We start from the raw sequence: 13,087 nt of genomic DNA on the forward strand, positions 1-13,087 counted from the left end.
GATGGAAGTAAGGAACCCCAAACTGGCAACTATATGCTCCCCATATATATATATATGGAGCATAAAAAACATGTTTTTCAACAGTCAGGAACCATTTTCATCTTGGCCCAGATATCTACAGAACAAATATTCTGTGCCAGTTCCATGATCATTTGACATGACCTGTGACTTCAAGAGTGTTAAAAAGCTTTTTTCATTTGACTTGTAGTGCTTTATATATAGTTCCTTACATGACATGACCAGTTTCAAACTCGTCTAAGATAACATTTGCAAAAATCTATTGACCAAGTCTGAAGATTTTACACTAGGGTGGAAAATATGTTTCACTATTGCCATATAATGGAAAATGACCAACCCATAGCCGTATTTTTTTTCAACAGACTGGAAGCGTTTTCAAACTCTGCCCAGGTATCATAAATGTTCTGACCAAGTTTAATGAAGATTGGACTTAATTTTGACTTCCAGAGTCTTAACTAGATTCAACTATAGCCATATTATGTGTTTAACCCTTTCCCCTATATGAAACAAAGTGAAAATGGCTTTTGCAACCGGCATAAAACCAGAATGGCCTGCGAGTAACTCGTAGTCTGTTCAGGTTTTATGCTGTTTGCTGCACATCAGTATCTTGGGGTTGGAAATGAAGCCTTTAAAACTTTAATTTAGTAAGAAAGGTCTTTAATTAAATTTAAATTTAAACAAATGCGTAAAAATATGTATTCAAGTGTTTAAAGGTTTAAACAAACAAAAAATATTATCCCACTCAGCAGAGATATAAGTAGAACAAATGTTGTGAGAAAGGTTCATGAATATTGGAGCATAAATGTAACTTCTAGAGTGTTAACAAGGTTTTACTATAGCCAGACAATAAAACGAGTACCACCTCTTGGCGGCCATGTTTTTCAACACACTGGAACCATTTTTGGACTTTGCCCAAGTATCATTACAACAAATGTTGTGACCAGGTTTTAATAAGTTTGGACTTATCATGTTACTTCTAGAGTGTCAACAAAGTATTGCAAAAGCCATGTCAGGTAAACTGCCCATTTCATTTGAACTATCAAGTTTTGTTTACCTCTTGTGACTAATGCTTCAAACTCAGTCTAGTTATCATTGGGACAAATCTTCTGACCAAGTTTAACACTTTCAGTGCGGGAATCGAAATTTGAAGGCCTTTGCAAACAGTTTGGATCCAGATGAATGGATCCAGATGAGACGCCACAAAACGTGGCGTCTCATAAGGATCCAAACTGTTTGCTATTCTGATAATATTCTTTGAAAAAAATCGAAGAAAATGCTAATTTTAGAAATTCAGCAGACAACATTTTTGCAGACGACAAATTTCCCAGCATGCAAAGGGTTAATAAAGATCAGACAATAAATGTGACCTTTAGTTTGTTAGCAAGGTAAATATTGATGATGCACAATGCAATTCATGCCAGACAAAAGGCAATCATAAAAGCTCATCATGAAAACGTTGAGCTTAAGTGAGCTAAAAAAATGTAAAAGATTCTGAATTTAATTATGAAACGATATGCATTACCCATGCCTGCAAACTGATTGACATGTGACACTGCACATTTGTAAGAAATTAACAACAATGTTGGCATTGTGTAAGAGGCAGTGAAATACAAGTTGCGGTCTTCAAAAAAAGCATTCTGAGCATGTTAATTATGAGGAAATTTCATACAAACGACTGGTTTTATTGTTTTACTTGAAAGAACAATTTAAGTCAAATTAAGGATATTAACAGAGCTGTTTATAATATTACTGCTGTATGCATACAAAGAGCTGTTTATAATATTACTGCTATATGTATACAAAGAGCTGTTTATAATATTGCTGCTATATGCAAACAAGGAAGTACAATTTTACAAGATCCTGGTAAGCTTTAAATAATCATTTGATCCACGACATACACTTCTTTTGTAAATTTTACACATCAGATCCTGATTTGATCGAAAATGAATTTCATGCTTATTGTGACAGTGACCTTGACCTTTGTACTAATGACCCCAATTTCCATATGGATCATCTACTGTCTAAGGCCAATGCACATGTGAAGTATCAAGCCTATCGGTCAAAATGGATCATGATCAGATGAAAAAAAGAAACATACCTGATTCATTTGAAACATTAGACCCACATCCGATCCTTTTAAATAAATCTCAGATCCTCAAAACACTAAAAACTAAACTTAAAACTAACAAGAGTGCCAAACTGTCACAAGATACGCTGGTTTGAAGGTTTTGGACAAGTTGATAACTTTACCATTTGAATGGCACAATGATATATTTTTGAAAATTAAGCAACACATGCTTGAAATGCACCAAGTGACCTCTTGACCTAGTTTTTGACCCGGCATTACCCATAATTGAACTTGACCGAGATATCATCTAGACACAACTTCTGACCAAATTTGGTGAAAATCAAATGAAAACTACTTCAATTTGAGAGCAGACACCATGCTAAATCCTTGAAATGCACTAAGCGACCTGGTGACCTAGTTTTTGACCCATATTTGAACTTGACCTAGATATCATCAACTTCTGACCAAATTTGGTGAAGATCGGATGAAAACTATTTCAATTAGAGAGTTGACACCATGCTATTCTTAGGGTTAGGGTTGCACCAAGTGACCCCATGACCTAGTTTTTGACTCGGCATGACCCATATTCAAACTTGACCTAGAAATTGTCTAGGTACAACTTCTTATCAAGTTTGGTGAAGATCGGATGTAAACTATTTGAATAAGAGAGTGGACACTGCTGTTGACGCTGATCGCCCACCAAGGGTGAAACTATAATACGTCCCGTTTTCAATGGGCGTATCAAAACCCATCAGATTATAATTTGCTAATGAATTTTAATTCTCAATTCATCTTCATGCGATCCTCATTAAATCAACATAAGATTCACAATTGATCAACCTCAGATCCTCAACTAATGAATAACAAATCTTAAAATGATAAAGCTCCGATTCAAAAATGATTAATATCAGATCCTCCATTTATCAATCTGAGGTCCTTAAATAATCAACATGAGAACCTTATTTGATCAACCTTCAATGCTTCTTTCATCAACCTTACCTAGGTCTTAAACATCAGAATTTCAATAGATCCCCATTAAATTTGCAGATATGCAAATTATCAACATCAGATCCTCAAATGATCCTTCAAATTAACATAAGATCTAAAATACTTAAACCTCAAGCCCTCATTTCAACACTGTTCTAAAATAGTTCTTGCAGAGATAAGCAAACACTTTCTACAGTCGAAACCCGATGGCTCGAACTCGTCAGGACCGGCAACAAAAGTTCGAGCCATCCGGAATTCGAGCCATCCGATTTCTAATAACAAGTCCGCAGTACACTTTCACTTCCAGTTGAAGAGTAAACATATTGCTTAAATTAAAAAGAACCAAATATATACTTATTATTTTTATTTACCAATATTTTAAAATAGTAACAAATACAATCAAACAAATATCATATAGTAAATCATATCAGCACGTTTTAACGTAAAAAATTTCTGGTAACACAGTACTAAGGAACAAAACATGCATCAGCACTATATACACATCATTTACATATGAGACAGTACAACAATTATTGATTTTTTTAAATATTTTTGAAGAATAACATTATGTCAGTCTGTGTTTTGGACTTGGACTTGATGTTGCGTTCCTTAGCTGTCGTCAAGAAACGAAGCTTTCTATGACATTCAGTTGATATTGAATATGCTGTGAGTTTTCACACTCCTTGAGATAATTTCTGATTGCATTAATTAATAGAAAATGTAATCTTTTACTCAAATCAATTAACCATTAAGTCGATGACATGTTTGCAACTGGTGTTAAATCAATTACTGAGTGCCTTTTACAAGTGGTCCTAATCGATTAACAGTTTATGCGAGCCGAAGCGAGTTCGAGCCATCCGAACAAAAGAACGTGTGAAAATTGTCACTGGGACTGTTAAAACAGTTCGAGCCATCCGATAATTCGAGCCTCGCGAATTCAAGCCATCCAACAAAATTTTATATCAATATAGAGCAATACAACATCGGTGCTTTGATGAGAGTTCGAGCCAACCGGAAATTCCAGCCAAGCGAGTTCGAGCCATCGGGTTTCGACTGTATTTTTGAATTGAAAATGTTTAGTGTACATTTATAATTGATACACATATATTACAAATTTTAAATATAAATTATTTTTAAATATTCAGATTAATACAATGGAAAATTTATATTGTGCTTTAACATAAATTTCATGCAAGTGTGTTGAAATATGTGAATTAAGCCAACTGTTCTTAAGAAAAGAAAAGAACAATTTGGAGCCAGATTGCAGTGCTGAAATATTCTGATGCAAAAACAAACAACAAACTCATATATTTACAATATGTAATTTATTTTGAAAGTGCATATTAATATGAACATGATAACAACTACAAGAAATAAATGAGCTAAAATACAACATTCAAGTATTCACATATACATAGATACATCGATAAACTGCTGATAAAAAATAATGTACACTACAAAGGCGTTTATCTACACATAAAATTATAATGATGTCAATTGCAATTTTTACAGACCACATGAAAACAACATCCAAACAGCAGGTCAAACATGGCAAATCCGACAGACGGTAAAAACAGTTGATAAACGGATGACCAATGCGAAGCAAAATACAATAACCTTGAATCTAGATGAAGGCTAGAAAAAAACAACAGATCCTTTTATCTTGATCTGAAAATCCAGTCCTAAGGCTAAAGATCTCTTAATACTGGGAAATTCAAGCCATTTAGCTACAAATCTGAAAAAGATGTGAAAATCAGATCCTTAGACAACAGATCTGACCATGATGTGAAAATTGGATCCTTTGAAAACAATCTGACCTATCTTACTAAACATCAGATCCTGTGGTCAGACGCCTACAATAGTAACCAAATCTGAACACAACGGAAGAAATCAGATCTATAAGATAGTGGTATATACCATACCAAGCAACCAAGCACACCAAGAGACATTCAATATCATAAAATGAATAGCGTTCAAGGAAAACTGGGTTCCTTCAATGTGCCTACAGTGTCGTCCCTGATTAGCCTAGTGTCGTCCCTGATTAGCCTAGTGTCGTCCCTGATTAGCTTAGTGTCGTCCCTGATTAGCCTTTGCAATTCCCAAAGGTTCATCAGGGACGATACTACCTTTTTTAATGGAATTTTTAGTTTTAAGGGAGTCCCTTCTAAATGAAAATCCATTCAAGAGAGAAAGTGTGGTACATGATGAGCCTGTGTGGATTGCACAGGCTTATCTTGGACAACACTTTAAGCACATGAATTCAGTCCAGTTTCCCCAGAACAAGTCTCAGATATACACATCAAGATACAACAATATGATCAAGATATAACAAAAGCATCTTGTAAGTCAATGTCAATAACTGTAAGTGAGGAAAATGACTTTCATAAAAACATATAACACATTATATTGCTAAAAAGAATGTTTTCTTTTCTCACTTTTAATGACAACTACTTGATTATATGTTAAAGATTATATATTTCAAAAAAGCTCTTGAGTCTGATTCCTGGGTAGAAGCAGTCCTTGGTGTCTCTGGGGGAAATCTAAAGAACATTTTCAAGTTTTCTTTCTTAAAAAAAAGAAACTTCACACAAGTAAAGAATTACTTGTTATACAGTGTTAAATAAATCAATCAGTGGACAAACATATACACAGCAAAGTTTGCAACTGGTCTTAATCCTTTACCACTTAGATACATTTGTTCAAGCATTTGTAGTCCCTTAGAAAGTTACATTTAATTTAAGAACTTTCTTACTAGATTCAAATGTTAAAGTCTTCATTTCCAACCCTTAGATACTGATGAGAAGCAAACTGAAACAACATAAAACCTGAACAGACTGCAACTCAGTCACAGGCTGTTCTAGTTTTATGCTGTTTGCACATACATGTAGCCATTTTCACCTTGCTTCTGCGTGGGAAAGGGTTAAATGGTTTCTTCTTTGCAAAAATATAAAACAGAGTAACATTGCCAGGCAGCTAGGATGAGGTTCAGATACAATCTCAAATAAATGTGGGTCTTTTTGCCATCTTTATAATTTTTTGCAAAATATTGTGTATGATAAATTTATTGCGGCAGATTCCTTTTAACTCATTTGTGTGTGTTTTGTTTGACATTTTGCACATTGCTAAAGGTGAAACACTCTAAATGGCTTAAACACAAACAAATCACAAGTAACTCCCCTTTGTGAAATATGTAACAAGGAAAGTAATGCCAAGTTTTAGTGTTTAGAACTACTGAAAATGCTCAATCAAAATAGACATAAAAGTTGAAAAAATCCAGTCCTATTATTTATTCCTTTCTAGGTGAGGAATAATACTATAAGGTTTATTAAAAAGTTTTTCTTATCATATCTCATGTATATGTTTAAAATAAAGAACATATAATATAGTATAGTACATATGATATTATCCACAAGTTTATTAAGGACCTTTCTTTCTTAATAAACTAGTGAATAACAATTGCCAGTGTGTTCAAATAACATTATTTTCAGAAGTTAGAAAATGTTTTATTACAATTTTATTTGTTTACACACCATAATCCAGCTTAAGCATTAATATGAAACAATCTACAAATAAAACCTTGTTTGATTGAAACCTTATTTGATTGCTTACAGAAAATATGCCTTAACTGGATATTAAGTACCCGAAAATATGTGTATTAAAAAATAAATAAAAACAAAATATACATGATTAAAAAGTGTGTACAATAATGCATAACATACTTTTTTTGGGTTATAACAAGATGTATAATTAGTAGTATACATTCATACTTTCTACATTATATTCTAAAAACATTCTGAAAGGAACTTATTTTCCAGTTTATATAATACAGAAATATACCTGACTATGCATGTATAATGTAAAAATCAAATTTAGGTCCAAAGCAATTTATATTGATGATAAAACAATCCACATAATGTGTGCAAAAGTTGAAAACCTCAGTTGTTCAGCTGAAATACAAAACAAACACGCATTTCAAAAGCACAGTCTCCTTGACAATAATCAGGCAAGGAAAAGGCAAAAATAAGGACAGATGGTATTACTGAGCATGAGCTAAAATGACACTAAGGTAACTTGCAATACAGCATGAACAGCACTAATGTAATGCAGATCAATCTACAAAATGTCAATACCGGTACACTGATTTCTACCAGATTTTTGGTAAATTCAAATTATGCAGTTAATTGCACACAGAAACAATCATTCCTTGCATGGTACATGGTGACACTTTGACAAAATTATATTTGTCTTTTCTTAACACATATTCTAAAAATAAAAACAAGGGACAAAATTGTAACAAAACCAGGTTTTCATTGTGAAAAAAAATCTGATGAAGGGAGACAACTCAAAATGAACTTTTGAAATGAACAAACAAAATTACCCCCCTTTGTAAGTTTGTTTTAAAATAAATCTATTTTTAGTCGTGGCGACCTTGACATTGGAGATATTGACGTGATTCTTTCTTGCGACACACCGTCCCATGATGGTGAACAAATGTACCAAATGATTTTAAAATATCATAATGAATGACATAGTTATAGCCCAGACAAGCTCATTTATGGCTATTTTTTACCTTTGAACTCAAAGTGTGACCTTGACCTTGGAGATATTGACGTCATTTTTTCGCGCGACACACCGTCTAATGATGGTTAACAAATGTGCCAAATGATTTTAAAATCTCACAATGAACGACAAAGTTATGGCCCGGACAAGCTTGTTCCGCCCGCCCGCCAGCCAGCCAGCAGGCCAGCCAGCCAGCCCGCCCGCATTCGCCAATCTAATAACCAGTTTTTTCCTTCGGAAAACCTGGTTAATATAGTAGTCATAATGAACTGAAATAACACCAAAGACGTACAAACATACTATAAATACTGTTTTGAAAAGCAAGCACTATATAAAGGGTCTCTAAGGTACCTAATTGGTTTATAAACAGAATGGATGTATGGATACCAGAACACAAGAAGTATACAGATGGTTAAAAGATCAACAATTTGTTACTAACTAGTACCAGATTCATATTTTATGCCAGCAAAAACTAAGACAGATGGCTGGCTATACAATATCATTGACTGGGATATTTTCAAAGAAAAAAAATGTCTTTCATATATCTAAATCAACGATGCAGTATGTAATTGTTTACTTTGCAAAGACAGAACAATTTTTTATTAAAATGAATGGGCCTTTGTGAGACTTACACGTAATTTTTTTTTAATAATACACTGGAAAATCTCAATACTTCCCCAATTTTTTTTTCTTATAATTTTTCTTGCAACAGAATCTGAATTTCAAATAAATATTTAAAAAGAAACATAACCAGTTTCAACAAAATATACAAACAACTTAGTCAGATATGCATACAAACTATATAAACTATATCCACAATAATCATAATTATAATGCAAATTATAAAGGACACTCATTTTATTCTTCTTTGGATTCAGACATACATTTATGGCATTGCAAGAAGCAATCCAAACCATATAATAAATCTTAAAAGATTTAAAAACACTTGTGAAGATTGTGTAATTTCCCAAATAACCAACATTTTTATTTGCATATACACGTACTCCAGTTATATTGAAATTAGGCCATGAGATTTGTCTTTTCCCAACAAAAAAGTAAATTCGAGAAAACATTTTCTATGAGTTGGAATATAAGATTATTGAAACATGGGACAAGCCACAGATGAAGCGAACAGATTATGTTCCTGCTAATTTTTAAATGCTCATGGCCTTATATTTTCTGGATAACATTTAATCCAAAGATTTACACACACACACAAAAACCGTGCTCTGTGAAAAGGGGGTTTAATGCCTGCACAGGCTAATCAGCGAGGACACTTTCCACTATTATGATATTTTCTGTTTAAAGAAAGTATCTTCTTAGCAAAAATCCAGTTTAGGCGGAAACTGATGTCCCTGATTAGCCTGTGCAGACTGCATTCAACCCTTTCAGTGCGGGAACCGAATTTTAAAGGCCTTTGCAAACAGTTTGGATCCAGATGAGACGCCACAGAACGTGGCGTCTCATCAGAATCCAAACTGTTTGCTATTCTGATAGTATTCTTTGAAAAAAATCGAAAAAAATGCTAATTTTATCAATTCAACAGACGACATTTTAGCAGACGACAAATTTCCCAGCATGCAAAGGGTTAACCCCCGTTTCACAGAGCATGGCCCAATTAAAAATTTCATAAAGGCATTGACATTTTGCTCACCAATATAAATTATCAACGTGCATGAAACTACCAATATTGTTACTGCAGCCAACATGATTACCGGTAATAGTTAACCCTTTACCACTTAGAAAATGTATTTTGACATATTTGTAGTCCCTTAGTAAGTTAAATTAAATTAAATACCTTTCTTACAAAATTCAAGTTTTAAAGGCTTCATTTCCACTCCTAAGATACTGATGAGCAGCAAACAGCATAAAACCTGAACAGACTGTGAGTTACTTGCAGGCTGTTCTGGTCTTATGCTGTATGCACATAGCCATTTTCACTTTGCTTCTGAGTGGGAAAGCGTTGAATTGCTATATCTTAATGTAGCAATGTTAAACTTATACAACAGTTTAACACTGAACCTGAAATAAATATCCTCTCATAGCACAGTTTAATGTTGAGGTTAGAAAATAAAAATTAAAATTCGTCAATATCAATGAAGAAAAACATGAACACCTACGATGTTTGGATGTTGTGGTCCTATTGAATTTTCTTTTCTGTATAGTTTTGAATATAAAATACGTTACAAATTCAAACTATTCATTCAATTGTCCAAACCATTGATGCCTAAACTTTACAAAATTGTACATTTTCGTTTCTTCGTCTTTTTTCCTTTCTGTCCGTTGCTCTGTTGACTGGCCTTCATTTTACGCGAGCGGATCTCGCGCATTAGATCGTAAAATACCTGAAAACACAAACATATGCTATACTTTATCATACATTGTTTAAGTTACATTTCAAATCCTGCACATTAGAAAAATATTGCGTTTGAATATGATTTGTAATTCCTTCAGAAACAAATATACCTAGAAATGTGTCAAAGACACTGATGCACCCACTACATAATTTTGGACACAGATAAATCTACTCTATCAGGCTGCAGGATCAACATTGTTTTTAGGTGTTTAAAAACGGGCTGGAAAGAATGTAAAACTGATTTATAACATGACCTACGTTCCAGGAGTGAAATAACATAATGCTCAATTATGTTTATACACAGGTGTTATCACACTAGTTATATAACTGTGAAATGACGTCATTTTTGTGACAAAATGACGCCATTATTCCAGCGAATTTCTTCAGTTAAACTCTTTTACAATTTGAATAAACGGTGAAAAGGGCTTAAAATAAAAAGAAAATGTGTTGGGCATGTTATAAATAGAATCTTAGATTCGTGGTCATTTTGTATTGAATGTATTAAACTCGTCATTTAAATAAAGATCAAAACTCGGCTAGCCTCGTTTTTATCTTCATTCATAAGACCCGTTTAATAAATTCAATACAAAACGACCACACATGCAAGATCCTATATATCTTAAGATTTAAAAATAAATCCTAGAATGCGTCTGAAATCGGTGGCAGAATTTCAAGTTGCGTGAAGCATAACCTTTCAAATGAATTCTGTCCAAGAACACAGGCTTATTAAATAAAGTAATTCTGATGTATTTCACATTGCCATAATCAGCATAAAACTGTCTTTAATGCACTAGTTTTAAAGAATTTTTTTTTGACAAGTTTTTTGAAATACCGCACCACTTACCGTTGTGTTTACATCCATTAACCCTTTCAGTGCGGGAACCGAATTTTGAAGGCCTTTGCAAACAGTTTGGATCCAGATGAGACGCCACATAACGTGGCGTCTCATCAGGATCCAAACTGTTTGCTATTCTGATAGTATTCTTTGAAAAAAATCGAAGAAAATGCTAATTTTAGAAATTCAGCAGACGACATTTTAGCAGACTACAAATTTCCCAGCATGCAAAGGGTAAAAGTTAAAAGGGGGAACCCCACGAAGTCAAGTGATACTGCACCCTGATATATTCTACATAATTCACAATTCAGCCAAAACTCTTTGCAGCCCAAATGCCTTTCTTAATGACCATGTACACATTAAGGTTATTGAACTTAGATTTTTGTTTAGTTTCTGTCATGTACTCATGTGTCTTGTCTAGTACATTTGTTCTGTGTATCACAGTTTGGCAAAGGATTCATTGCATAAATAAGGACTGCATTGTATAATAATGTTTCTTTTCGGCTGGTGGAGCTGAAATTTCCCAAAGATATCAACAATAAAGAAGAAACCGATAAATACATGAATCTTTCATGTATTCAAATCTAAAATGATTTGATAGAATGAATTTTGCCAGAAGCAGAGTAAAACGTTATATCACAATTTCGTACTTTCTACAATTAATAATCATTAACTTGTTGAGAATACAATTTGTAGGGGTTGATACATATTTAAAAAGAAGGCATCAAACAAAGCAAATATTTTTTGAGTTGAATGGCAAAGAGACGGAAAAATGTGAGGGATAAAAAGCGAGCATACAATAATTCAAACAACATGATATCATTTATCGCACTTTAAAATTATACATTGCTTATTATCGTAACAAAATACAAACTTAACTGAAATCATAATGCATTTATAATAAATAATTGCATGGAGCATTTTTAACTTTAAATGTTATCTATTAAATAGTAAGAGTATGATTTGAAGTAAATGCAAAAGGGTAGGTGGGTGCATTGCAATTCATTGATATCACTTTACTGAGGATACCTGGGCATGGGCTAAATTGAGGTATAAAACCTGTATCAAATGCCACAAAGTTTTAACCATTCGAAAAAAAAACACCTTAAACAAATCAAATCACTCTCCTTCAAACTTCACAGCATCGTTATTCCTTAGTAGAAGTTTTGATGAATGTTTTTTTCTGGCATAAAAAGACAGTTTCACAACAGGAAAGAGATATGGAAATGTAATTATCATTTATCTCTTCTAAACACTATTGTCCTTGGATTCTTGTTTACGCTATTTCTTGAAGACAGAATTAGATATTTATACATTTATTTCTAGGATATGTGTACATGAGTGCATTAAATTTAATACATTTATTTACAAATTATAATTTTATTTCTAGGATATGTATACAGTACTTCATTACATTTATTACATGTATGTATACTTTTAGTGCTGCAACAATACGCCAAAAACCGTATTGCAATATATTGTCAGTTCAAAAACCCGTATTGCAATATATCGCAATATATTGCTAACTTGTACCAAAATTATAACTTGCCAATTACCCAATAATCCCATAAATTCCAATTTTAAAGCAAATTCTGGTAAATATTTATTATAAATGTGCTCAAGAATAATAAGAAACACAAACATTTGCAAATTTTCTTAAGTATCAAATACATTTTTGCAATTGTTACTATTTAAAGATGTGATGAAATAACGTCCAACCGGGGCGTTTTTCCTACTGAACACGCGTAATTCAGCTGACGTGATGTTCCCGTTTTTATACAACACAAAATACACCCATACTTTCCATGCGACGTTCTACATGTCTGTATAATTTTCGCGCGCTTTTTATTGAGACAAAGGATAAAGCACTTTTTATTTGACGCAATAATTTTTTATTGTCGCGTTTGCATTCAAATTTGGAAGCGTATTTCCGAAATTCGGATTACAAATAATGCTCAAATCAGAATCGAACGAAACATTTACAGCTGTGCGCAATTAATTCAACGATAATCTGTTCAAAAGCATCGAATGAATGCTCCCATGTAACAACGCTACTCCGTATAATACACTTTTTAGAATGCTTTTTTTACGTAAAAAATAATTTACACTGCTTTGTTTTGTTTACCTTTTTATCATTATTTCGGATGGCTTTTCTGGACGCAATGTGAATGAATTTTTGTAAAATTTTCGTACCGGTATGATGAAAATCATATCGCAATACAATATGCGGATTGCGTATTGCGATATATACCGATATACCGGT

The 13,087-nt window shown here is 33.2% G+C and overlaps 1 protein-coding gene across 8 annotated transcripts in view; it reads right to left on the reverse strand.

The window, feature by feature from the left end:
* Positions 1–4,383: 4,383 nt before the first annotated feature.
* LOC127854951 (ras-related protein Ral-A-like) overlaps positions 4,384–13,087 on the reverse strand; it is a 226,443-nt gene continuing 217,739 nt past the window's right edge. For 3 of the 8 annotated variants that reach the window (XR_008037244.1, XR_008037246.1, XR_008037241.1), the window contains one exon: positions 4,384–7,007. Coding sequence is in view for 1 of the 8 variants with exons in the window: in XM_052390152.1 (XP_052246112.1) it covers positions 9,868–9,978 (111 nt within the window). In the remaining 7 variants the exon portion in view is untranslated. Of the gene's footprint in view, positions 9,979–13,087 lie in introns of all 8 variants that reach the window. The other 5 variants (XR_008037245.1, XR_008037242.1, XR_008037247.1 and 2 more) reach the window with 5 other exon arrangements.

This window comes from Dreissena polymorpha, chromosome 13 (genome assembly GCF_020536995.1).
Source record: "Dreissena polymorpha isolate Duluth1 chromosome 13, UMN_Dpol_1.0, whole genome shotgun sequence".
Taxonomy (NCBI): Eukaryota; Metazoa; Mollusca; class Bivalvia; order Myida; family Dreissenidae; genus Dreissena; species Dreissena polymorpha.